This window comes from Pseudorasbora parva, chromosome 3 (genome assembly GCF_024679245.1).
Source record: "Pseudorasbora parva isolate DD20220531a chromosome 3, ASM2467924v1, whole genome shotgun sequence".
Lineage (NCBI taxonomy): Eukaryota > Metazoa > Chordata > Actinopteri > Cypriniformes > Gobionidae > Pseudorasbora > Pseudorasbora parva.
The window spans coordinates 19,342,118-19,369,970 of NC_090174.1; the positions used below are offsets into that span (position 1 = coordinate 19,342,118).

At 38.8% G+C, this 27,853-nt stretch overlaps 2 protein-coding genes across 4 annotated transcripts in view; both read right to left on the reverse strand.

The window, feature by feature from the left end:
* Positions 1-11,034, reverse strand: part of cntrl (centriolin) — a 48,646-nt gene extending 37,612 nt beyond the window's left edge. Inside the window, exons 1-7 of one of the 3 annotated variants that reach the window (XM_067438001.1) lie at positions 10,288-11,034; positions 8,184-8,320; positions 7,947-8,077; positions 7,629-7,770; positions 7,044-7,230; positions 6,764-6,957; positions 203-241 (exon numbers count right to left, since the gene is read on the reverse strand). In XM_067438001.1, the coding sequence (XP_067294102.1) occupies positions 203-241; positions 6,764-6,957; positions 7,044-7,230; positions 7,629-7,770; positions 7,947-8,077; positions 8,184-8,320; positions 10,288-10,438 (981 nt within the window). In that variant the 5' untranslated portion in view covers positions 10,439-11,034. Of the gene's footprint in view, positions 1-102; positions 127-202; positions 242-6,763; positions 6,958-7,043; positions 7,231-7,628; positions 7,771-7,946; positions 8,078-8,183; positions 8,321-10,287 lie in introns of those variants that run through there. The other 2 variants (XM_067438002.1, XM_067438003.1) reach the window with 2 other exon arrangements.
* A 37-nt stretch (positions 11,035-11,071) lies between these two features.
* c5 (complement component 5) overlaps positions 11,072-27,853 on the reverse strand; it is a 28,078-nt gene continuing 11,296 nt past the window's right edge. Inside the window, exons 16-42 of the mRNA XM_067438004.1 lie at positions 27,048-27,116; positions 26,832-26,934; positions 25,992-26,107; positions 25,810-25,894; positions 25,525-25,607; positions 21,703-21,839; positions 20,908-21,129; positions 20,606-20,666; positions 20,424-20,513; positions 20,028-20,237; positions 19,685-19,769; positions 19,370-19,529; positions 19,197-19,295; positions 18,932-19,103; positions 18,604-18,809; positions 18,381-18,533; positions 18,217-18,279; positions 13,316-13,409; positions 13,187-13,226; positions 12,979-13,081; positions 12,815-12,889; positions 12,604-12,709; positions 12,455-12,532; positions 12,157-12,246; positions 11,958-12,041; positions 11,675-11,816; positions 11,072-11,492 (exon numbers count right to left, since the gene is read on the reverse strand). Of these exons, the coding sequence (XP_067294105.1) occupies positions 11,357-11,492; positions 11,675-11,816; positions 11,958-12,041; positions 12,157-12,246; positions 12,455-12,532; positions 12,604-12,709; positions 12,815-12,889; positions 12,979-13,081; positions 13,187-13,226; positions 13,316-13,409; positions 18,217-18,279; positions 18,381-18,533; positions 18,604-18,809; positions 18,932-19,103; positions 19,197-19,295; positions 19,370-19,529; positions 19,685-19,769; positions 20,028-20,237; positions 20,424-20,513; positions 20,606-20,666; positions 20,908-21,129; positions 21,703-21,839; positions 25,525-25,607; positions 25,810-25,894; positions 25,992-26,107; positions 26,832-26,934; positions 27,048-27,116 (3,062 nt within the window). The 3' untranslated portion in view covers positions 11,072-11,356. The remainder of the gene's footprint in view (positions 11,493-11,674; positions 11,817-11,957; positions 12,042-12,156; positions 12,247-12,454; positions 12,533-12,603; positions 12,710-12,814; positions 12,890-12,978; positions 13,082-13,186; positions 13,227-13,315; positions 13,410-18,216; positions 18,280-18,380; positions 18,534-18,603; positions 18,810-18,931; positions 19,104-19,196; positions 19,296-19,369; positions 19,530-19,684; positions 19,770-20,027; positions 20,238-20,423; positions 20,514-20,605; positions 20,667-20,907; positions 21,130-21,702; positions 21,840-25,524; positions 25,608-25,809; positions 25,895-25,991; positions 26,108-26,831; positions 26,935-27,047; positions 27,117-27,853) is intronic.

A 27,853-nucleotide genomic window follows, 5' to 3' on the forward strand; every position in this document is an offset into this window, starting at 1 on the left:
ACACTTAAATACACATGAATGATAATTGAAGATTTCCATTAATATAGAATGCACACATGCAGAAACATCAGAAACGTGCTAAAGAACAAAGCAATGGCATACCATCAACATCGCTCTCATTTAAGCGAGCACCTAAGAGGACAGGAGAACATAATGTTGACATCTTTCAGTAATTGGTGGGGCACAAAGGATATTTAAATACCTGACAGAAGGAATCCAGCAGAGGAGCATGATATGGAAGCTGAGATTGAAGCAGGAATGAAGAGAAGAGACAGTAGAAGATACAGACCGTTAACGTAAGAGCACAGGAGTGAAAGATAAATAAAATAAATAGGAAAGGGAAAGTTTGAGGCATTGCATTAGAGTCAGTTTTGCAATGACCCATAGTTAAGTGCTCATAAGTAGACTAAAATATATACTTTGGTCAAATAGATTAACCGCAGGTGTAGATCAATAACATTAACCATGCATGTGATCCACTCCCGTTTGACAGAAAAGTGTCCAGCAAGCAGTACCTTGAACCGTCTCTATTATTTTTCATTTAAAACCTAACAAAACTATTAATGTTTTGCTTGAAATATATGCTTTTGCAATATAAATAAATGCCACTGAAATTTGTTTCCACACTACACACTAAATGCCCTTTCAATAAATGCTATTGAAAGGGGGGATTCTGAAATCCACTGCTGCTTCAATATACTGTATCTTTTATTATTATGATGATTTTTAATGATTCTTTCCAGTTATGATTTTGAGAACCACTGAATGTTTCTTGTTCTATAAAGTGTGTATTTGGTTTCTGAGTGGTGGCTGAGGGTCTGGCCTAGAGATGTGTGAGGTGTCACTAAACACTTGATAGCAAAAAGGTGTTGTGGTATCACACACCCTGAACATGCCAGGAGTGCAGAAACAGTGTTGGTTCACTTAGCCTGGCTTCCAGATGTGAAAAAATATGGATTCGTCTTTTATTTGATTTATTTTTTATTCATTTTATATTTCCTATTACTGAAACACTTGTAGTGGACAGCACATTCCAGGGCCCAGTTTATGGGCGGGCCCCTCTTTGCCCAGAACAGTGGACAAAGGTTTGCTACATCTTGATTGGATCTAGCACAAACAAAATGTCTAACGCCATCAGATAAAGATGCTTGGACAACAGCCAGACACCTCTTTGAGGGCAAGAAGAAGACTTCTGGTCATACCTGTCAAGTATTCCATTTTGGCCGGGAAAGTCCCATATTTTACCCTTCTTTCCCGCCGTCCTCCTGTATTAGTATTTTTCTGTATATATCCGGTATTTTAATGTGTGTTATTAAAAAATAATAATACCGGAGGAAAAAAACAAAAACATTTCCAATCTGAGCTCTGTAACTAGCTACACGATAACTGCCATCTGCAGTAACCTACAGTACTGTAGGTGGCCATTGTCACGAGGTTAGTGTGTGAGGTCAGATGACGAGTAACAACGCGAGAAAAAAACAAAAACAAAACAGAGACGGATGATGAACATAACGATAGAGACGGAAGGCACTCCTGCCAAAAAAAACAACCCTTGTGTAAATACCGTGATCAATGGGACAGCGAATGTAATTTTCTGAAGAGGAGCAGGGTGGGGGACAGTCACGCGTTTTGTAAGTTTTGTAACTGCGACTTCAGCATTTCACATCCATATCATGTGCGACAGTGGAAGATCTTTTAAAGTGACAGTAACCACTTATTATGACAATGCAAAAAAGAACAAAAGTAATTGCTCACTAAATATGCTCTGCTCTTGACTAAATAACTTCAGTACCTTTAATAAGGATACATCTATATATAATTCATAACGCATGCAGTGCAAACTGATAACAATGTATATTTCCTACTTGTTAAGTTGTTATACAAGTAGGAAGAGCACAGGTACAAATCAAAAGTATCATTATTATGGGTCTATGTGAGGATTTATGCCACCCCCGACCCCGCCCACAACTGAGAAATGCATTGATAAACTTTAAAAACACTTTAAAAACTTCAAACTGTGTACAGTATGCAAATGAGATCCACAGGGGAAAGAAGGGTGGGCCCCACTGTGTACCCCCTCTGATGCCAGCAGCCAATAGCAACACTGGAATGGAGAAGCCAAATTGCAATCTCCTCCTATTCGGAAAAGGATAAAGGTACCCTTTCAACAGACACTCCTTGTTTTGATTCTCCCTCAAGAGACAAACAGTTCACCAAGTTCTGAGTCTCCCCATGTGAGAGACAAACAGTTCACCAAGTTCTGATTCTCTCCCTTAGAGAGATAAACAGTTCACCGAGGTCTGAGTTTAGCGGCGAGGATTCGACTGTGAGAGAGCAAACAAGTTCTGAGCCTCTGGTTTAACCAGAGAGACAACACATGATCCAAGGATCTGAATCTACAGCTTGTGAGGCAGCAACAGATACGACAACTTTCTGAGCCTCCAGCCTGTGAGGAAAGAGACATTAAACAACACTACGTTCAGAGTTTTAGTCCAGCGAGACGACAGCACATCCTGAGTGCTAGAGAGACCAGAGCAGATTGACCAACTTCTGAGTGTCAGGCCCAAAGAGGCAGAAGACACACAGAGAAATTTGCAAGAAGGTTAAGCTCAGGAGAGCAAACCATCACTTCAAGGTTCCTTTGTCTGCGTGTTCCAGATTAAGGACCTTCTGCACCTACTTCAGGGCCTCATCTGCGTGTTCCAGATTTTAGGACCCTTTGGTGCCCCAGGAGATCAGCATCCCACAGATCTTAGTGTTCAAGGCTGTTGAAACGGATACCAGCTCCTTTCCCCACTGCATTGTCTCCCAGGAAAACCAGTGGAAGAAGTCATCACCATCGGACTGCTTACTCAACCACGTGGAACATAAATATCACTTAACCAAACCTCTTTCTAGAGATCTTGGCATTGTTGTATATTATCAGTATATGAATTTCTAATTTACATTAGAGGTAATATAACTGACGCTAGTTAATAACAAATAATCTTTCATTTATTTGTTTGATGCATAATAAGGTTCTTCACCTTAGTTTCAGAGAAACAACAGTTTATCTTTTCGATAGATAGTAACTCTTCCATAGCCACACTCAACTTAATCACATGTATTTTAGGTATCTTATGCACTTTATTCCTTTATCATTCATTGTATTCATTTAGTAGTTGTGTTAATTTTTCTCTTTATCTTTTGTTAATAAAATCTATTTTATTACAATTGTGTCTTCCTTGTGCTGATAAAGCAGAAAAGGGCTCTACAAGTTAGAAATCTCACCAATCTTTCAGATAAATCAGCTGACCAACTCTCCCCCCTTTACATTGATTCTAAATGACTGGGCAGCCTCCTGTTCGGAGCGCTCTCATACAGCAAGGTAAAATACCTAGTGTCCCAAACTAAGAGGGAGGGAAGGTGGTCATATGATGTACTCATAAACACACCTTAAGTGACATGTGATCCAAAAATCACAATGTCAGCAGTGACATGAGTACCAATTATTACCTTACTTAGCATCCTTGGATGGACGAAAGTAAAAATCACTATCAATCAATCAATCAACTTTATTTATTTATCTCTTTTACAATGACGATTGTTTCAAAACAGCGTCACAGTGTTAAACAGGACAATATTGCAACGAAAATTGATTTGGCTAGTTTGATTTGGATAGTTTATAGAATTAAATATGACCTAATTAATACATTTTATTTGTATAGTTAGTTAAACAACTTGGATCATAATTTTAGTGTCCCCAGCTGAGCAAGCCAAGCCAAAGGCGACAGTGGCAAGGAACCAAAACTCCATCAGGGCATGATGGAGAAAAATAAACTTTGGGAGAAACCAGACTCAGTCGGGGTGCCAGCTCTCCTCTGGCCTATTATTAAACAGTGTATAATTATTACTCTGCCAACCTACACACTAAAGAATCAAGATGAGTATTGCCTCTCACTGAGAGAAAGCAAATGTTAATCAGTATGTTTTGGGAAAGCGACAAGAAAGGGGAGGGAGGGAGTGCAGCCTTCGAACTCCTTGTGAGACTTGAAGCTGGCTTCTGCTGATGAAACTGCAAATAAAAATTAAATAATTGCACTCCTGATTCTTGGTCTTCATTTTTCACTACTGGTCTTGGGTCATATACTGTTAACCCCTAGCACTATAAAAAATAATAATGACCAAGCGCATTAAAGCAATGAGCATAAATTTGTCGTTCTAATAGTTTAAACAAATTGTGTTCCTCCTTTTCCAAATGCAGGCTCTCCGAGAACGTATTTTCAATTAAAGCAATGATAAATGAGGCAACACACACAAAAACACTTTTCAATATCTTTCACAAAGTACCTTTGGAGTAGGTGACAAAAAAGCGTGGAGGAAGAAGAGAGAGCTGAACAGAAAATTGGATAGAAATAGAATTAATGCACATTTTGGACAATAATGTGTACTTGAGTGCTCACTGCGAGTGCATTTTAAGTGAGCCAGGCAAGCGCAAAGATTTGGAAATTAATATGAAAGTAGATCAAAATAATTTATAAATAAAAGTCAACATAAAAATATGCAACCCATATTTCCTTCCGTTATGTGGCATATTTCTGACTGAAACAGAAAAAAAAAAAATATATTTTCAATAACATTATTTATTAAGTGAAGATGTTTTAGAAACGGTTGCTCCGTTTTGAAGCCGGTTTGGGTTGTCTGCAGTGTAGTGCCTTTAAGGGATAGTTCAACCAAAAATGCAAATTTAGGCCCTGAAATTTAATGTATAATTTAATTAAAATCTTGGCAGGTGGTCTACTCTGCACAACTAAAAGTTCAAGTCTCTATTAGGTCCCTCTGACTCGCCTAGAAAAGGTGACATAAAATACAATTACCAGAAATCCCCCAAAAAGCCCTGTTTACATATGGTATTAAAATGCATTTTGCATTGGATCATAAGTAGACGAGGGACATCTGTTTCTTTTGTCCACTTTAGACCACTTTTGTCCTGATTTCTTCGAGGGACGGGTCTATGGGACAGAAAAGTGCCCAAATGTATTGGCCTTTTCAGATCTTTTGATCTGATGGATGAAATAAGCTCACAAAATGTAATATATGAACACAAAAGGAGACAACTCAAAACAGAAGCTTTCTTTTCTGCTCTGATAACTGCAAGACCACGCCAAATGCAGTTAGCAAGTTAAAAATCAGGAATGGTGAGAAAACGTGCTGGGGGGTTGGTGCTATTGCTCCTAATGCTATTATCTAAAAATCGGCTCAAAATATTAGGGGGGGGGACACTCAGTTTCAGTCAATCTCATGTCAATCTTGAGTACCTATAGAGTATTATTGCATCCTTCATATCTCTGAAAAGTCTTTAGTTTTATTATATTTATAAAAGAAATATAGGCTGTACCGAGTCTTTCCGGAAAAAAACGAGCACCTGGAGGCGTATCGTGTGGGCGGAGCTAAAGAATGACGAGCGCACAAAGCGGTGACGTCCTCAAGCGTGGAGAAACCCATGGCTATCGATTCTCAGCTAATACAGATATGATCCAGAATGAGATTCGGAGGCTGAAATAAATTGAACAGGAGAAGCAGAAACAGCAGGACGTCCGTCTCTGTGGTATGTACTGGATTTAGTGGCCTGTCAATATTTGTGTGTGTTTACTCGCAGTTTATGAGGACATGATTCGGTTTATGGACTATTGTATACGACTAAACCTTAGCAGTAGCAAGCAAAACGGTTTTGCACGTCAGACTAGTGTAACGTTATACATAGAACAACAATGGAGTAACCGGTAGCGCATTTGAATGAAGCACACGATCGTGTCGTTTACTGATGTTTACTCACGCGATGATAGTCAACAGCACAGACATTTGAAGCAGTTTTACTCACCGCCTGCTTCCAAAGCAGGACCGAACCTTTATCGCTGGGACTGCTCTGTCAAAAACACACTTCTTTGGTATGATTTGGTGAAGTCCTGTGACAGCAGTGACCGTGGAAATCCACTTTGCGACGCGACTGAAGCGATGTTGTGAAGCTTCCCGTCATTTCTGCGTTCAAATCGGTTCAAATGCAGCGCTGCCTTCCCGGAATGCTGTGCTGAAGCGTTGAAGTCGCTTGATGTCAATCATAGGAATAAAGTGGAGCGCGGCACGCGACATAAGTGTTCACAGATGACTGTTTATGGGCGTGCATTTCCTCTCTCGCTCTAGTCACGTGCGCGCGCACCCTACCGGGAGAAGAGCCCGTACGGCCCATACAAGGACCTTCTGCTCTGTTCACGTCAAGCCGAGCCATACTCGAAAAAAAACTCTCAGAAACTTGTGAGAAACCGGAAGGAGTATTTTTGACACAGAAATACTCCATCAAACGTCCAACATTAGTTTTTGAAACTTTGTCTATGTTTAGGATGGGAATCCAAGTTTTTTAACAGTGTAAAAAGCTCAGTATGCATGAAACAGCATTTCACCCCCCCTTTAAACAAATATTTTTGCCCAAAATCTGCAGACTGGTGGAGACATTTGTCGACTTGGAAATCTCCAAAACGGGGCAAAAATCTGACCAAAAGTGGTGTAGTGGTATTCCTGCTTTTATTTACATTTTTGGGTGAACTAATCCTTTAAAAAAGTACACTTGGAATTAATTTTTTTAATTTAAAAACAGTTTTTGTTAGGTGGTGCTTTTCTTAAGGAAATTATCTGAAATAAACATATTTTTTACACAAGACATTACAGTTTGTGAGGATAAAAATGGTCCACCCATTTCACACTAAGCTTGATGACAGTGAAGACCAACCAGTTCAGATTTGGTGTCCAGTTCACTCCTGAGTTCCTTCTGTCCCCGCTGTTGTTCCTGATTCAGGTGCCTCAGGTTTTGGTTGACTGTTTCCTGCCGCTCCAGCTCTTCCAGTGCGGCAGCCCGCTCTTTCTGAAGCTGTGCAGTCTCCTCAGCTCTCAACTCCAGCTCCTGCTCCAAACGCTCCACTTCCTCTGTAAGAACAGCACAAAGCGGCTCAGTTTATAATAGCATATATGATTATGAACATACGATAAATGTAGAAGATGAGATGGTGTACCCATTTGAAAGCGTTGTTGAGCTTGCTCTCTTTCCTGTGGACTTATTGGTTGCCCATCCAGCATTTCCAGTGTCCTCAGATGAAAGATAAGGAAGAGGTGATAATGGGGCAGGCTAGAGATAGGGTTTTCTGCTAATGTCAGACTCGTCAGGTTCTTCAGAGGCTTTAGTTTAGCCATCTCATGAAGCTAGGTCACAAAGGTGGAGAATGTTATAAGTAGCACAATTGTGCATTACAAAAAAAAAAAAAATAGTATAGATACATTTACGTTTAACAGTTAAAAATGCGACATTAAAGGGATGGTTCACTCAAAAACAGCATGTTTTGCCTTTAGCCTTTGATTTCTATTGTATGGGGAAAAGAAAATGCTGAGACATTTTCCAGAATGTCTTCTCTTATGTTAAACAAAAGACTGAAAGTTATACATGTTATGACATGAGGGTGAGAAAACTATAAAACAACACACAATTTTTGGGTAAACTATCCCTTTAAGTTTTCTTTCTTTCTGTTGAATGTATTTTTTTTAAAACATATAATAAAAAAATATAAGCAAATACTGAGAAAACCCAGATAAATTGTACCCACGGAGAATATCTTGTTGCTCTGTAGGTTTATGTTCTGAAGAGATCTGAGCTTCTTTGCCATCCAGGCCGGAAGATGTTCAATGTTGTTGAAGGCCAAATTTAGAACCTGAAGGTTTGTCATATGCTCTAGACCTTCAATTTTTCTGCAGATAATTAAAATATAATTTATATTTTAAACCCTTTGCTAGCTTTTAGAACATTATTTATTTTTTTCTGTTACAAAACTATAAAAACTATTTGTATATGTGGTGCCACCACAGTTTTTTTTTTTTTTTTAAGGGAATGTTTGTTGTTAAGTAGACAAATGTTACATTCTTACTGTATCCTGTTACAGGAAAGGTGGAGTTCCCGTAATTTACATAATTTCTCTAGTTTCACAATTCTCTCAATCCTGTTGTTACTGAGGTTGAGAACCTGCAGGTGCTCACACTTGTCCAAATTTTCAATATACTAAAAAACATGAACACACAGAAGTCAATACAAATGAATGCAAAATGCTACTATATAAACTTTACAACTCACACTGATCATTAACCAAATAATGCCCAAATCTTACCCTAAATTGTTTGCCACTTCCCGTAGATGTAGACAGGTCCAGAGTCCGCACAAGGACTAAATTTTCACATTTAGTCAATCTCCTAATCAGGTCTTCTGTGATGTATCTTGTCCCCTTCCCCTTAGGTTTACTTTTGTCTATGGGTAGATATTTGTGTAAATGGATAACACACTATAAAGTTCAGATATTTACAAAAACTGGTGGCAGCCAAGTAATTAATGATCTGAGAAGCTGACATTTGATTCAAAGTTAAGTTCAAGTAAGGGTGAACCTCTTAAAAAATTATGAAAATATTCATAATTGTGCTATTAAATGTTTTGGGTGAAATGTGTTACTTTATTTTTTTTTGTCACTCAAAATGTTAAATTCAAAATGCTTACGCTACGCATGACGAGGGTAACTAGTGTGCAACTTCATCAGACATAGCGTAAGCATTTTGAACTGCGAGAGGTACTAATGCTACACTTTTTGCGTAAGTTCAATATGGAAGGCGATTCGCCAGAAGCTAGATTAGATAATTTACATTATAAAGTTTTAAATATGGATAGTTTTCTTACACAAACGCATCAATTCGCTTTAAAAGGCTATTATTAACCCCACGGAGCCGTATGGAGCAGTATCTGTGATGGATAGATTGAAAACGAGCAACAGTCACTGCCATTATCAAGCTTGGAAGATTGTGTTAATCTGAAAGAAGAATTTCATCAAATGCCCCCAATAGGACTTTGTTAGTAGACAAAAGAAACAGATTGTGAACTGTTTTTTTAAAGGGTTAGATCAACCAAAAATGAGAATTAGCCCATGAGTTACTCACGCTCAAGCCATATGCTTCAACTAAGTTTAATGATGCAACGCAAAAATATTTTGCAGTGTGCAAGTTGTAACTTAGTGCCCATTTATGTCAAAACTAGGCTAAGATGTAACTTACAAACTGGTGCAACCGGCCATATTTTATTAAAAAGATACACTGCCACATGTAGCTCTCTAAAAGAGTTCTCTGTAAAGCATTAAGTACTGTGAAAGGTTTCATTATGTCTTGTTGTAGCGCTGTACTGGATACCTTGTCTATTAATGGGTACAATATACAATAATGACTTCAATAATGGCTAGTCAGCTTGACATCCTTTCCATCTAAACTGCTTATATCTCTAAAGCTAGTAGTAAATGTTTTATAAGTAGTAGTAGGATAATCTCTTTCAGTTGTAACTATGAGAAAGATGAGCCATATTATGAAGCACAACCAAAAACAACATTCTTCCTCAAAATGCATGCAGTTTTGTTTTTAACTGCAAGAGGGCTAAAATATTACATAGTGTACCTTCAATAACATGGTTATTACACAGAAAAAAAAAACATTTAATTGCTAAATTATAAATATTTCATGCTTCTTGGGTAACATTTCAGAAATGGATTTGAATAAAATATTAGAATCACAAGTAGAATCTAAATATTTAGATCCCAATCAAGTGACATTGTTTTGTTTTTTTCCCTTCTATCACATCACGTCTCATAATTAATTTCAAACTCGTAAGTCTCTTTAGCAAACAAATACACCAACTATCGATTAAACCGTTTTATAAACACAAAACTGTTTGGTGCGGTGAAAATTATAATAATAAAAAAAGTAGGATATATAAATCATTTCCACACAATAAACGCTGAAATTAATTATGCTGTTACTCATAATAGTTTTAAACAGGAAATAATTCATACTTTTAATGGATTTTTAATTTTAGATTAGAATTCTGCATCCGAGCCAAGAGTAAAAAAGGACCAAAGTTAAAGAAATATAAACTTTTTTAATGAATTTGGAGAATAAAACCCTCAAAGAGACACCAGATGAGTGACTCATGTACCGTAGGACATACATTATCTATACCAGGGGTGTCCAAAGTCGGTCCTGGAGGGCCACTGTCCTGCAGAGTTCCGCTCCAGCTTGCCTCAACACACCTGCTAAAGTTTGTAATAACTTATGCCTAATAAGACCTTAATTAGCTAGTACAGGTGAGTTTAATTGGGGTTGAAGCTAAACACTGCAGGACAGTGGCCTTCCAGGAGCAGGGTTGGACACCCCTGATCTATACAAAAGGAGTCTGAGGTTTACCATCATCACTGGGATCTTCTCTAGGACCTCCATCCTCAGTCTCCGACCATGAGATGGCGTTGTTGAGGGTCACAGATTTGTTCTGGGGGCTCTTGGAACATTTGGATCCTGTTGTCGGTGATTGTTTGCGCATCTGACTGCCCCTTTTCATTTTATTCTGATGGGGGTGACGTTATTATTTTTTATCTGAGGCAGCCAGCGATTACAATGATTATACTAAATCAAATCGACTGCTAAAATCTAATTGCTAGAAGTTTTTTCAGCTTTATGATAACAATTACTATGCAGACCAAATCTGACAAAATGCAAAGAACGAAAGTTATCTGATAACAAATTCTTTTAAATATATATTAAACGTTTTACATTTCACTGCATGGCCACTGTTTTATGAAGACTCGTGGGGTTTTGTTAGCCCAGTTTCCATAGCGACCCATTAGCGGTCATCCAATAACCGTCGGAGTATTATAATTGTCTCTTAAATCCTGTCAAAGCGGATACAAGCTTGTTACCTTTATCTCTTGTCCCAGGTGTCATATATAGTTCATGCGCTTCTAAAGGTTTAAACCGTTTAAACTGAGCTATCATTCTCTTGTCAGTTTCTCCAGCACGAACTCAAATGATTCGCCTTCGCGGTGATGTTTAGATCATGTGACTCAGCTGCTGCAGACTGCAGTCATTTCAAAATAAGAGTACTGTGCGTTCAAAGCAGACTCCAAACAGCCAGCAGCATCAACAAATAATTTCCTAAACACGTTAATCATTAAGAAATGCACAAAAAAATATATATGATTCACAAAGTTGTTTAATATGACAAATTACACATGTATTAGGCCAACTTTTTATAACGTTTTTTGTTTGATGTTGCATATGTTTGTGGTTAATACAAAATAATGAGTGAGATGATAAAATGATCACATTTGTTTATGTCTAAAATTCTAGAATATCTAAAAAATATTTTTTACTTATTTTAACGTTTGTGTTTGTTCCACTTCTTAATCAGAGGATGTTATAGAATAAAAACATGCATAAGAATTATCTCTTATATTGACATTGCAATGTATCATTCAACTTAACAGCCAAATAATAGAAAATCATTTTTAAAATCATCCATATCTCTGGCGTATTGTTTGCATGCATCATCCTCGCAATCAGATTCAAGTGGCCACCAGTCCACCCAAGCATATGAGTCCAGAGGAAACTTGTACCTGAAATATGGTATTAAAAAAAATCAGTTCTGAGGCTTCTATAGCCCACATAATAGTTAATTAATCACTTTATAATGTGTTGTTCTAATGCAAGGTGTTACAGATAGTCTCGTTGAAAATCTTGATCTTTATGTACTGTTTGATGTGGTTTTTAATGAGCAAGAAAGCAAAAAAGAACTCACTTATAAGCACGACCCACTTGTATCTTCATACTCTCAGAAGTCAAGATCAGATAGTGCTTGCCAACTTCGAAATTAATTTCATTGCAAGTTGCCTTCTTCACAAAATCTATCTCTGAATCTGTTTTTAAGTCGTCTGTTTGTTCTGCAGAAGAGAAATTCTGGATTGAATCTGAGATGTATCTTGTTTATTTAAATAGTTTACTCGTTTAGATCATGTAAATACTTTACAACATAAACTTTATAGCCTATATATTGACACAAATCATATTTAGTATACTCTTGCCTTTTTTGAGCACTGCTTTAACTTTTGCTTTGTAGGTCACAAAATGTCCTCCTTCCTCAGAGGATTCAATTAACACTTCAAATGCTAGAAGAAAAAAACAGGGGGTGGGGGCAATAAATAACCAATGTACCATTGTGCAAACATTTCACTGATCATGATGTGATTATGTGACCTAAAGAACTTGAGGATCATTATTTACCATATTTCGTGCTTTCTTTGCAAATATCATTTTGACGCTGTGCAGCAGTGGTTGTGTTATCAATGGTGGATTTAAAGTTGCAGCATTCAGCTAATTTTGAAAAAGACATGATAGATAAGAAAAGAAATGATAACTTCACAGCAATGTACCAAGATAACAAGTTACATTCTCACAACTTTGGCTTGCATTCTGGCAAGGATCTCTAAAGTTATGAACAAACATTATTCCTTGCGTTCATTCAAAGTTATCTGATCTGTAAAACCTTTAGTTTCTGTTTTGTTCTGCTTTTGGAGCTTACCTGCCATGCACTGACACTGGTCTCCCTCACAGAGCCGCAACAGTTTTTGTTTGCGGTAAAATTTCACACACATATTTCCTATTAAAAATGAGATGACATCAGTTCAGCCAGACATAAATCAAACATTTGTGGAAACATTTGTGCTTTACCTTGATTATAAAATTCATAAACTCTGAATTCCGAGGCTCTGGTCAAGCCAGTTTCAAATTCCTGTTGAATACGGAAACCCACACAATAGAAATTTTCTGATGGTATCTGCATGAAAAGTAAGGAATGGTAGAAATATTAGACTACAAGATGAAATAGCCTATACACCTTATTTTAATGCAAAGGAGAAAGTCAAAAGTTTGCAGTGCTCACCGAATCTATTTGAAAGATGATTCTGTCACCTGTAATTTCATAATTGGAAATCTGAGACTCAAGTCCATTTAGATACTGCAAAATAGAGAAACATAAAATGTCAATAAAGTTTTCTGAAATTATGAATGGTTTCTATGGAAATGCATTTGCATTTAGCATCTCACCATGTCTAGATCCTCCTGGACTGGAACCACACCGGTCGGCAAAGTAATTTCCATCACAGTGTGGCTTGATTCAGTTTCAAATGAGTTTTCATGTGGCTTGTATCTTTACACATAAGGACATTTTTAAATGTGTTTTTCATGCAAATTAGAATTTTACATAGACAACTTAAAACCTGTAACTTCTTATTATTAGTTTCTACTAACTTACTTTGCACAGGCCATAATTCGCTGAGACAAAAGCATAGGATCTGCTCATAAAGAAATCAAATTAGCTGCACCAAATTAATATTAATAGACAACCAAGTGTATAAAAGTAGAAAAGAATTACAGAACGTACCATCTGAATATGGGACACGGTCGTGAATTTCAATTGACATATCAAATTGGCAATTTTCATTGCTCTCTGTTATCCCATAGTACACTGTTCTCAGCTGTCAAAAATTAAGTTAATCAATAAATACATTTGGTTCCATGCATAGAATATTTTTTTAAATAGTCTAGATTGTTGTAGTGTTTATTAAATACACTGAAAAAGACCATCGTTGGGATAAAGGAAAAATAATGATTTAAAAAAGATTTTCACTTTGAGATCTGAAATTAATTTTAAGTAATCGCAAGAATATAGCAGATGTAGTCTAAATGTAAAAATATATACATATCAACCAGTATATCAACCAATAAAGTCTTATTCACATATGTAACCCTCATTTCTTGTAGGAGGGAAAAGAGCCGCCACGTTGAAGACAGACGAGTAGGAATCTCCCCAGAGAGTCAATCTACTTCGAGTGTAACTAAATGAAGCTTGGAACATACTCTGCAAGAATAAAGAAATTTGTTTGTTTTCTCGAGGTGGCAAGAACAAAGTTCGTTCTGGCCAGTATATTCTGGGTATGTGAGGGCAGGATCTGCTTAAAGGGTTACTTCAGTTATTAGCATATACCTTGGTATCAGTAGAAACCCTGGAGTTATTCGAATGATCGTCCCCCCGATCGTCCCCAGCTTGGGCAGCTGAGGGCATTCATGTAAACTGAGCGGTGGAGCAAAGTGAGTGTTTCAACTTCTTAAATTCCTATGAAAGTTAAGCTTCCAAAGGCATGGTTTTTCAGTCTGAAAACGCACCAGACTGAACATGTGTAGTGAATGTATGCCGTGAGTGTGGTACAGCTTACCTCAGCTCTCATCAGGAGAGCTCATTCAGCTCATTCATCACGGTGAATGTAATGTGACTCCTGTCGAGTTTGTGCTGTGACACTCCCTCAGTGGCTAAATCACATTATATTGAACAGACACGTTCAGTTTTTAATTGTAGTGTCTGTTAACAAACTTTATTACATGGCTCTGTGAAATACTTGATTCTGATTGGTCAATCGCGCATTCCAGCGGTACGTTATTTCCAGATAACACCCGCTCATACGGGTACTATGAGTAATCTTGACCGGTACTACTTCTATGCTTAACGCTGGCGCCATCTTGTGGCTTAAACAGCCGTGGGTTACAATGGAAGACTTCAAGGCAGGTTTCCTTTATAACGTTTTTAATATAGATCTTTTTCTTACACAAACGCATCGATTCGAATCAGAAGGCTCTTTTAACCCATCGGGGTCGTGTGGAGCGTGTTATTTGACGGACAGCTGCATTTTTATGGACTTCAAACACAACTACAACAACTGCTTGGATTAACGTTAGCCTGGACTTTTTAAATATAACTCCGATTGTATTTGTCTGAAAGAAGAATGTCATACACACCTACGATAACTTGAGGGTGAGTAAATCATAGGCTTGGTTTCATTTTTGGGTGAACTAACCCTTTCAGCATTAATTTTCAACATTTAGCAAGGGCATATGGCAAATCTTCAGCAATAAGTTAGATAAAGGCTTAGGTTGGAACTGTTTTCCTTCACGGAAGCTTTGCGTAAGAGCTAATAAAATATTTAATCTCAAGACAATATTTTGTGTCTAATAATTATTTATTTGAGACTAGTAGCCGTGTAATAAGCGGGATAATGTACACCCAGCCGGTTTTTATCGCAGAATAAACCCCTTCAGAGTGATGCAAGACCCCTCCGTCGGGGTTTATTCTGCGATAACAACCGGCTGGGTGTACATTATCCCTTACGAACTGATTTATGAAAATTAACACTGTGGGAAGGTGATCCAGTAATGCAGTGATCCAGTAGCAATGGCTTTCGGAGTGGCCGTGTAGGGCAGCAAAGCATTCTGGGAATTATTGTATATCGTCCGCATAAGACAAAAATAAATGTTCTGTCTTTTCTCAGAGGCAGCTTCTCCACAAGCCTAGTAAGCCTTGCCGGTTAGATCTGATTTGTACCTACAGGCCAGGAAGGGACACACGGGCTCCCCCTAGAGGTGGAGTTAGAGCACAGTTGCATATAATGTTCCACGAGAGAAACATGCATGTAACTCTTAACTGCCCCGCCGACAAGGGTGGTGAGGGAGGAAGAGCCACTGGACCGGTTTCTTGCAGGAAAAGGTGCCATCCACCTCTGGAAAGAATAGGAACCAGCACAGGCCAACCTGAGAAACCAGTCATCCAGCCTCAAGGGTTCAGGACACAGTGGAGGACTTCATGCGAGCCTGACACTCTTAGTGGCCCATATCCTTCATTTCTAGATCTCTTAGCAGCCATGAGAATGGCTTTTCAGTGCTCTCCACAAGCACAGCGAACCAGCTGTGAGAACAGCCTTACTGCTTTGCTCAGTTTTAACAGACAAACAGACAGAAACAGAAAAAGAAATAAATCGACCCTGCTGCGCTATCACACGCAACACCAGATGTGAAGAGATCCTACAAAGACCGTGCTCATTTTTCTTGTCACACATGCTTGTAGAAAGCAGGAAAAACATCCACCGCAGAGCTTCGAAGCGAAAGGTTGATTTATGCCACCAGCTGCTGATCATTTATACTCTTGCTGCGAGGCAGAGCAGATGCTGCAATCATTGCATACCACTATGCGTTGGCCCATTTAGTTAGCCTGACCCACATCAAGATGTTTGGTCTGGAATCTTACCATTGACAGGGCTCAATCCGAGGGGTGGGATAAACGGTTGTCTTTCAAACTCCCTCTGCACACAATTGGATAGTGCTGCAACCAACCAGAGCAACGTGAAGCGGAGCTAGTTGATAGATTAAACTTTCACCGTATCCGGTCGGCAAAAGTCAGAACACATTTTCCTTTTTTAAGAATGACTTCAGTGCCGTTATTTTATCAGAGAAAAGCTTAACTTTAAGTCTTCCAGAGTCGCAGTCAAAGCTGATTCGAAAGACCTCGGCTCGCCAGCTTCTGTGTTTACTAGTAGCACTCAAGCACAACTCTGCCATCATTATGTTAAGCCCCGCCCACCGACTCTATACATGATGTGATTGGCCTGACCAGAGTTTGTTTTTTACAGCTCAGAGGTGTATTAAGAGTTGCTCGGCTACACTTGCGGCAGATTAGATTTGCTGCCGCTAGGGTGCGTCTATAGCCTGGATGCCATCCGAACTTAGCCCCGCCCATACATTTTTTAGGTCGGCAGTTCGGTCTGGCTTTGCTCCATAGAGGAGTAATTATCCCCGAACAGAAACTGTTCGGACCAATGAAATCATCAGGGCGGGCTTTAGACGATGATGGACAGATGATAAACAGTAACGTAATCATCACGTCATCAAAGGGGCTTGGATTATATTTTTTCGAATCCTGAACGGAGAGCTTGTTTGTATCTGCATTCACCTTCACAATTTCTCTCAGAAATGATGATCATGTTGGGTAAGTACTCTGTGTATCATTAAATTATTTTATTTTTTTACAACACCGGCAAAGATCGTGTATTCCAGCCTGATTTCAGCTTGCTTGCAGACAGGGTTGCCAAGTTTTTACAACAAAACCCGCCAACTTCTAGCCCTAAACAATAGCTTCTCGGGGGGTTCTCCGGGGAAAAATGGCGTCTGGGGGTAAAATGTGTGTTATTTTAGCAAGGATGCCTGCTAAAATTCGCACTCATGGGTCTATATATCACATAACAGTCGCTTAAACCCGCGGACATAGAAAACAACCTGCGTGGGAAAAAACACGGACATGGCAACACAGTGCAGTTGAACTCTGTTGACATTTGACAACTTACGTTATTACACGGCTCTGTGAAATACTTGATTCTGATTGGTCAATCGCGCATTCCAGCGGTACGTTATTTCCAGATAACACCCGCTCATACGGGTACTATGAGTAATCTTGACCGGTACTACTTCTATGCTTAACGCTGGCGCCATCTTGTGGCTTAAACAGCCGTGGGTTACAATGGAAGACTTCAAGGCAGGTTTCCTTAATAACGTTTTTAATATAGATATTTTTCTTACACAAACGCATCGATTCTCTATTAACCCATCGGAGTCGTGTGGAGCACGTTATTTGACGGACAGCTGCATTTTTTATGGACTTCAAACACAACTACAACTAACGTTACTGCTTGGATTAACGTTAGCCTGGACTTTTTAAATATAACTCCGATTGTATTTGTCTGAAAGAAGAATGTCATATACACCTACGATAACTTGAGGGTGAGTAAATCATAGGCTTGGTTTCATTTTTGGGTGAACTAACCCTTTCGGCATTCATTTTAACCTTTAGCAAGGGCATATGGCAAATCTTCAGCAATAGATAAAGTTAAAGCAGGTTGGAACTGTTTTCCTTCGCGGAAGCTTTGCGTAAGAGCTAATAAAATATTTAATCTCGAGACAATATTTTGTGTCTAATAATTATTTATTTGAGACTAGTAGCCGTGTAATAAGCGGGATAATGTACACCCAGCCGGTTTTTATCGCAGAATAAACCCCTTCAGAGTGATGCAAGACCCCTCCGCTTCGTGTCGGGGTCCTGATCACTCTGTCGGGGTTTATTCTGCGATAACAACCGGCTGGGTGTACATTATCCCTTACTTATGCGTTGCTTCGTTGGTCTGATTGGTTGTCGGTCTATCCAATTGATGTCTTTCCTGGTTCGGTTGAAACAAGCCCCATAATCACAGCCCAATGGAGCAGTTTCAGACTCATATTCTGACTAGAATTGAGTATGACCACGTCAGCCTTGTGCGTCTAGATTTCTAGGCTATCATTTAGTTACACTCGAAGCAGATTGGCTCTCTGGCGAGATTCCTACTCGTCGGTCTATGAAGTGGTGTCGAGAGTGACTGACTGAATGGGAACTGATACAGATATTCTTTTGGTAAATACAAACTCACTTACGTTGACAAATGAAACGCCAGAGCTCATTGCTGTTTTGATTAGTAGATCATCATTTTTGGTCACCTTTTGAAAGAAATCAGAAAAGTGGCATTCAATTAATAAATAATTTAAAATTAACATTGTACCCTTACTCAAGTTAACATAATAAAAAGTGGACATCTTACATCTATTGGTTTAGCCACAGGCTTTTGCTGAGTTAGTTCGATTCTGCTGATGCCACCTTTAGTTTTGTATTCAATGTCAACCACCATATTTAAAGTGGCTTTACTGATTAAGAGGCTGTACTTGGTAAGAGCCTCCAAAGTGAGAATGCTGTCCTGAAAAATTGAGGAAATTCAGATTGCGTTTGATAAATACAAACTGTAAAAAAAACCTGCATTAGAGTACCTGTGTTGAATGAATGCCCCCTCCGTATCTCTGGTCTTGTGTTAACCAGTTCAGGATGGGCTTTACATAGTTGGAATCACCTCTGACTAAAGCGTTAAGCAGGACATAAACTGTTGTTTCCACAGTCTTTGCTGTTGCACCACTGGGTTTTAATGAATCTTTGTTAGGTGTAGAGTCTTGCCAGTAACGAATTGTGGCTGGGTTTCCTGAAAATGTAAGATGTACAGACAAATTGGTCAAATTAAGCTATTGGTCAAATATTAGAGGGTCTAATCTGTGCTGATTTTTTTGGTCAAAAGCATGTGGAATATTACAAATAAGATTTTACCTTTAACTTGAGCCTGCTTTTTGATTTTTTCATAAAGACTAACTGCTGGCATATTATGTATGTCTACCAGTGTTAAAGCATAGGATGCAATGGCTTTAACATATAAACTTTCAATCTTCTGTAACTTAGAGGAGAGGTACTGCGTGGCACGATCTAAAGAATTTTTAAAGGCCTAGAGAGACAATTGTGCTGTTAGTCACTGACTGAATGACGAAGAATTCCACATTTAGGTTTCTGATTGTTCAGATTTTACTTTCAGCCATACCTGTATGTTAAGGTTTGGGACCTTCAGAGCATTTTTAATTCCAATCATGACAAAAGATGTAAGGAATACTGTCTTTTCAGTGACATCTGCTCCAGCACCCTTAAAAACAAGATCTGGATCAAAACACTGAAATACACAGTATAATATCACAAACAATTATTTTCTTAACATACCATGAGCTTAGGTGAATTGCTTTTTGATTTCTCAGAGAACGAGCCATCATCATTCTGACGATCTTTAATCAGCCAATTGATGGTGTTAGGCAGCACTTCAGAGTTCAAATCGACATATTCTTGCATGTCAGCAAAAGCCTTGACTATAAGAGCCGTCACCCTAAAGAAGTTTTTACAACATTACTAGAATGTAAGTAGCAGGTACATTTCTATCTGAGTAAGTAAAACATTTGTAAAATAACAATTAGACAAAGCTTCGTTTCTGCTGCCAACGAGGAAAAAATATGGCAAACAAGAAATTGAGCAGTTGTTTACCAGGTACTGGCTGGTTTGTCCTTGTTCGATGACATGGTGAAAGCATATTCAGAATTCAGCTTATATGACATGATGCTGGTGATGCCTGGAAAGGAACAGTTAGTCTTTAAATCACTTTATAGTTAATTACAGTTCATTATAATGATAAGAACTGATATAGTTACTTTTGTATAAGACAAGCAACTAAATGTATTTATTAAAATGTTTTACTGGTATATGGAATCGAGTATAAAGACAAAGTAAATATGAAATAAAAATAATAAAATAACATGATATACAAGAAATGTAAGATGAAAAAAAAATATTCTATTTTATTCTACTCTAATTGAAACAAACATCCCACCAGCTTGCATCTTCCTCTTTAATTCATTTTCACTTGGAAGCTCCTTCCCCAGAATGCCCCATTTCTCTGTCTTTTCTATGTAGTGGTAGACATAGTAGAGTGGCAGGAGACTCATGAGCTCCATCTCTGCATTTCTTCGTGGCAGGTTAGTCAACCGTTTTAAACCTTCTGGGTTATTTATTATTGACAGAAGCTCTCCCAGTACTTCACCTGAACACAAAGAAAGAGTTACAAAGTCAGACTTGGCAACATTTTCTCACTATAAAACACACAGGGCCCCTGAAATCTCCAATATAATCATTTTAATCTAAAAGAAACATAATTCAGCATAACATAATCATAAAGTTGCTATAATTTAGCATCTGTACAATTGTGTTCAAGTTTCATAGGCATCACCATTAATTGTTAGAATACGATCCACAGTTGACTTGGGTGCAATGTTTGGTGGAATGACATTTTTAAGCTCAAGTTTTCGCATGGAAGTGCCTAGGAAAGGAAAAAGAAATGGTGTGAAACTGCATGCTGTGAAAATTAGGACATGAGCTGAGAGCATGATTTTACTCTTCAAATGTCCTTACCAAAGACTCCTTTTGGATCTATTCTTCCACCACTTTGTATTTCCGTTTTAATTCCCTCTGGCTGTGAAGTAGCAGAATATTAGTCTGTAAGATCCTAATCTTATGCATATTAAACTGAAATAAATACAATTTAAAAGCAAAAAATATCATGTAGAATCAAAAAACTGTACTCATTTGATTTGGAATGTGACATTCATAAGGACAAATGAATGACAAATTTAGTTTGATTTAGTAATCTTTAGAGAGCAAGGAACACATTGCAAAAGCTACAGTCCTCAAGCACTGACTGCATAGCCTCTTACCACAACTTTCAATTTCTTGACCACACTCTCAGCTCCCCACTTAGTTTTTAATGTGAAAGTGAGCGTATGAGTTCCTGCTTCCAAGGCCATGATGTAGAACGTGACCAAAGCGACTGAACGACCTTCGACATGCCCCTTGTTTTCATTTGGCTTTCCATTTATCTCCTGTTGAGTTCCACGAAACACACACACTCCCTCTGTTGCCGTCAGGGTCACACTGAACTACTCATTTATGAGTGAGATATAAAAAGATAGAGAGAAAGAAAACTGTAATGAGTTTATCATACATAAATATATACTACATAAATATATACACCATTGTTCAAAAGATTAGGGTCAATAAGATTTTTTAATGCTGTCTCTTATGATCACCAAGACTACATTTGTTTGATCAAATGCAGTAAAACAGTAGTATTGTAAAATATTATTACGATTTAAAATGGTGTACATTTTAAAGTGTAATTTATTCTTGTGATGGCAAAGCTGAATTTTCAGTAGCCATTACTCCAGTCTTTAGTGTCATGATCGTTCATAAATCGATCTAATTTTCTAATTTGGTGCTCAGGAAACATTGTACTATTATCAATATTTCCTATGAAAACCATTATAGATTTTTCAGGATCTTTGATGAATAGAAATTTGAGTATTTATTGTAAATAGAATTTGACCCAAATGTTTGAACGGTAGTGTATTTTAGTAGAAATAGAAGTAGAAGTAGAAAGTAGAAATTTTAGTAAATAGAAAGTATAATTTCTATTTAAACTCATCCACCTGAATAAGAAGTGAACCGCTTACATGAGTTTTTGAAGAACGCTGATTGTAGACTGAACCCCTGAGCTCGATCTGCTCTCCACGAACCATTGAATAAGGCAAGGGTACATCCACACTAATGTCCTGGGACACCTGAACCTTTTCATCTGACACACAGATTCCTGACCAAAGGACAGGAGAGTCTGAGATTCAAATTAAACACCCCAAAATGTCTGCATGCATACTGGAAACTTTCCTGAATGCACTGTTTGTAATGATGGCTGTTTTTGTGAAGCTTGCGCCTATGGTCACGTCACCTTACTACTATTGGATACATCTAACTGATGCTATCTAATTCAGTCACTGACTGTAGTACATGGCAGTAGCTTTCAGCCAGGAGAAGATGTCGTCAGGTGGCGTCCAACTTTCACGGGATGTTTCGACCCTGAACCACAACACCCTCCAGTTGGCGGGTCGGCAGTGGTGGCCAGTCACTGCCCACCTCCTCCTGGCCCCCAGCTCAACTCCTCCCTCCTACTCCAGAGCCAGCAAGACGCTCTTTCTGCTGCCTCACCCAACCTACGAACAGCTACCTTCCTTTCCCTACCTGCCAAACCCAGAGCTGTGAGTGTTTTCCACACAGACTGTGCCGGGAAACCCCTACACCCGACCTCAACCGGGAATAGCCAGGTCTGCCACCCTTTGGCCCTACACTGCTCAACGAGGTCCTGATACTTGGTGGCTTTCCGCTCGTAGGCCTCCTCGCACCCGTCTTCCCATGGAACCGTCAGTTCAATCAAGATTAGCTTCCTTGCCTCCTCCGACCATAAGACCATGTCTGGCCTCAACTGTGTTTGCACAACCTGGGGGAAGACTAGTTTCCTTTATTCATTTATATAGCGCTTTTTACAATACAGATTGTTTCAAAGCAGCTTTACAGTGATAATAGGAAAATAATGCAACAAAGATCGTTTTGGCTGTACAGCCGCTCTAGAAGAAAGTCACTGTCCATCTTAAGTAAGTTTTGGACTACGGTAAACCTCAAGAGACTAAACAGAGAGACTAATATTGACACTCATGATAAGTGCATGCAATGTTTGGGCCTTCAGCATGCTCAGGGGGCAGTTGACGGCCTATCTGGTTGACACTGTGAAAGCCTGCGTTTTGTGCTCAAAGCTCACCTCCTTTCTGAGGAAAGAAAAACACTCGTCTTATATGGATGAAGTGAGACATCTGTTGCTGGTGGCCCCACTTAGATATGTTTCTCAGACCTGGTCAGGCTGCTTGGCCCTCCTTGGGAGGTTTCCCTCAGGCCCGGGGTATGATATGAGCACGTTAATATGTTCTGATCTCTTGGCTGAGATTATCAACACTATTCTTAACTTTAGGGCACATGTGGTTTTTAAAGTCCTCATGAAATCAAAATTGATCTTCTTTACTTTGTTAGCACATATTACAGGTCTTAGGGTGAACAATTAATCTGTGCAAGTTAATACACAGAAAACAATTGTTTGCCGTGGTAATCTTTAATCAAAATCTGAAAAGTTACTTCCGGTCTAGAAACGGCGTTCCTTCTCAGCTGATGTCAGTTTTGTCAGCTTGCGTTTTAAAATGTGTAACCACTCCCCTCCAACTGTTCGTCTGCTATGAGCGAGTCATATTCTTCTTCAAATATGTCACGGCACTGAAGAAAATCACTCGCTACTTCCCGTTCACTGAGACTTTAAGTGGAAGCTTTTTTTCTCTTAGTGCAGGCAGCATGACAGCTGCCACTCTTTAAGTTTATGTGGCAGCTATATCTGCTGAGAGCATGTGCCCATGAGGCAGAGGTGTTCCTGTTGGACGTCACCCCTGGGTTTCCCATTTTCTGCAAGGGACAAGACGGCTTAAGCCTTTTTGCCCCTGCACAAATTTCCTTCATGGAAATTCGTCCTGGAGGGTCTAGCAGGCCCTCCATTTTAGCCATTGGAGTTGGAGAGAAACGTATTTGGAAGATGTTAGAGTTGGGGCAGGATGGTCATCTCTGAACACCTTAATCAAGTTTGGTCTGATTGGTCTATTTGGTCTGGAAGTATGGATGTCTCTTGGCTCCCAGGTTTTATCTACTTGAGCATATGCTTTCCTCATTCTTCCAGCTATCTTCAGGTACATGAAGGCATTATGGTATATCGTTCCCATGCTTCATAGCATAGAACTTATGAAAGGGAATAGGGAATGGTCGCTGCGATGCTGGCCTTTCCCATAATTAATAAGAGCTTCCTTCGTCATAGAAATCTGATGAAATAGCGTGTAGCACGCTGATATGAATCATGCGTGATGTATTTCTTGGGGTGGTGCTAAGCGCTACTGGCAAATAAAACGGCATGAAAAGGGCTTCAGACATTTGTCACACCGAAGGTGTTCCCATAGTGCCCGCTTCGCAGCAACTTTTTTACCTACTCAGGGAACCAAAGTAACATAATGTGATAAAAGTATTTGATATAATGGCCTCAGAAGTGGTCAAAGGGTTATTTAATATGAAACTACAGGAAAAACACAAACTATGTTCAGGTCAAAGACCATGTAGACATCCCAAAAAAGTGCTTAAAACAGAATAAATAACAGTGAAGGAAACTTGAGTGACATTGATTTTCACTCAACTGTAAGGTTTAAATGTACATGCATCTTTCTATTCAGAGAGACTCATTTGGTTGTTGTGATTAGTGATCTCCTGGCCATAAATAAAACGTAATTTCTACAAAGAGCTACTTGGAAATCGTGTCTGGTATATGCTGTGCAGCTGAGAGATAGAAGTACTAAAGATTGTACACTCAAAAGACCACAGCAGAGAGTGATAGTTTTGGATATACATGTAGAGCTGTCCTCTGGGTTAGGCTGTAATACTCAAGAGTTATTAATGATCCTGTGTTGGACCAGCATACACCTGAGAAGGATGGTGAGAGTGTAGCCTATAGATGTTTAAGGACCTGTGTCCTCATGTGTTAATGGGGTAGTGACAGTAGCTTCTCGACGGGACACTGTAACATTACTTCGGGAGGGTAATTACCTCAAAGTATTGAATTGTATTAGACTTATTCGAGAATTTAATTACCTCAAGATACTGTAGTATTATAGCCTGACGTGGTCATACACAATTCTAGTCAGAATATGAGTCTGAAACTGCTCCATTGGGCTGTAATTATGGGGCGTGTTTCAACCGAACCAGGAAAGACATCAATTGGATAGACCAACAACCAATCAGAGCAACGAAGCGACGCATTGTCAAATGTGAACAGAGTTCAACTGCACTGTGTTGCCAAGTCCGCGTTTTCTCCGCGGGTTGTTTTCTGTGTCCGCGGGTTGAAGCGACTATTATGTGAGACCCATGAGTGCAAATTTTAGCAGGCAACCTTGCCAAAATAACACACATTTTACCCCCCAAACGCCATTTTTTTTCCTCTATACCCAAGAAGCTATTGTTTAGGGCTAGTAGTTGGCAGCCTTTGTTATAAAAACTTGGCAACCCTGTCTGCACACGCGCTGGAATACACGATCTTTGCCGGTGTTGTAAAAAAATACAATAATTTAATGATACACAGACCCAACATGGTCATCATTTCTGAGAGAAATTGTGAAGGTGAATGCATATAGAAACAAGCTCTCCATTTAGGATTCAGTTATGAATATGTAAAAATTAAAGCTTACTAAAGATTAACTCCAATCTCTTCCCGAAAATAAAGAAAATCTAAAGACAAGCGATCTAGACGCGTTGGCATCAGTTTTCAAGATGAGTGTGGCAGCCAGGCTTAGGCTGCAGATACAGTATTTCCTTTTTCAGCCACCAGGTGATGCTAAAACAAATCATTTCGAACCAGCTTGTTTCCTCACCATTACTGAATACCCCAACTGCTTTCAGCTCCCACGTAGTCAGTGAATCTGGAAGAGTTTTGGTAATGTTTACCAACCCAGACCTTAAACAGATTGAAGTGAAAGGTAAAATTGGATAATTTTACAAAAAAAGAAAAATTTCATATGTAGAGTCTGATGTATTTCAAAATAAGGTTAGAAACTAAATCCTAATGGATATAGCATATTTTAAGATTTTTTTCCAAAACTCTATAATAAAAGTTATCAATTAGACAGAAGTTATTGTGGTTCAGAGAGATTTCTTACCTGCTGGTGTGTTCCTCCCATAACCAGCTCTCTGGGAAGTAGCTCCTTATCTGAGATGGCATCACATCCAGCAGAAAGACTATTGCTACATTACATAATGGAGAATTTTAGATCTTGCCTTTTTACATGTTTAGTCATCCAAGTTAATGTATAAGTTCATTATGTTGAAGCAACAACCATACCTCCACGGCTTAGAATGATTTGACCCGCTGAGTTCTCTTTACGGAGGTTCTGAGAAAATTCACAGCAGTCCAAGAAGGCACGCCGGCACCTTTTCTTCAAGGTCTCAGCCAAATCTCTACATGTTCGAAAGACTGTGTCATATGAAATGATTCACTAGAATACTTTACACAGTGTGAAGAGACAGACTAATGTTAAAGTATACAGTGGTGGCCAAAATGATACGAATACTTGGCATCTGGGAGTCATATTGGGCCTGAATTTATTTTTTAAAAGTACAATGAACCGAAACATTCTTCTAACTATTGCTGGAACTACCTGTGACAGAAGGAATCTGCTGGAACATTGAAAGTGATGGACTAACCCCCTCAAAGTCCAGACCTCAAACCCATCGAGCACATTTGAGGTGAGTTAGAAAATGAACTGAACAGATCTATTGTACATTCAAAGGAAAGCCTTTGGCTTCAGTTGCAGAAGGCATGGGATAATATTAGTGTTGAAGTTCTTAGAGAAAATATATTGACACTATGCCAGAGAGATGTGCTGCTGTAATTGCTGCAAAAGGTGGACATACCAAATATTGCATTTTTAAGTGGATAAAAACAGTACGACTCACCTCATCTGATATTGCATGCTTCACTTCATGAACATTATGAAATAAAATCATGTTTTGGAGGCAAAAAAGGTAAATATTTTCAGATCTGTCAGGTGTTCCAATCATTTTGGCCACCACTGTATAGTTGCAGTTTCACTCAGATGGGCTATGTTAAATATATAATATAAACTAAAAAAGATCTCTAAAATATGAAGTGTCACATCAAAATAACTTAATAATTCCTTACGGAGGAAAAGTCAATCTACTAGAACGATCTCCACAGGTTTCAAGCTTCGGGCTACTGCGTGTCCCAGATAAGCAACATCTCTTGGATGCCCCATATGTTTTGGCTGTACAACAAATATGTGGGCATAAATGTATCTAGATGATGTTACAGTGATTAAAAAAAGGTTATTAGTGCATACTGTTACTGCGTTCAAACACAAAATACTTGCAAACACACCCTTTGCTTCAAACTTTTCCTCTAGGGTAAGTGAACGCTTCAGCCTAACTGTGTCTGAGCAGACCCCCCCTATAAAAGAAGAAAATAAAATACATTTGCCAGTATTTCAACAAATTATCATGTTCTTTATCAACCCAGGCTCATTGGACATACGTGACTCTGCCTACATTTTTGCAACACCCGAAATATGTACCCCTCCAGGTACGTTTACCGGCCCTTTTTGGGTGAAACGTCCACCGGAGGCGCTATATTTTTTCTCCTTTCCAGATGCGCAACATGACATCATGACTTTGCCTAAACATACACCGCCAACCTGATCTCACAGAATTAATATTCATAGCCTAATTTTATATTTTGGAGCAACTAACTCTACTCCTACCCTAAACCTACCAACTCTCAACAATATAAAACACGTAACAGGCAAATAAATGTACAGTCACATGTATTTATCGCAAAAACTGACCAAAAAAGTCAGTCATGACTGAAGTCATACGATATCTTCATGTGAAGAACAGAGTTGATCTTAATGTTTTATTCGTTGAAATGATGATCGCGCTCCTTTCAAGGGGGTAATCTAGCGCTCGGAAAGCGTTCCACCCATAGGGGCTGCCATTGCTAACCAAGCCATCACCTGCTGTTAGCATCCCATTGACTCCCATTCATTTTTGAGTCACTTTGACAGTGAATAACTTTACATCTGAGGCGTATAAAGACTCCATTTGTCTATTGTTTATTTCTAAAGAAACACGACAATGCATAAAAGGCTCCATTACCTTGTATCTTACACTATCGCCCCGCAGAAGCTG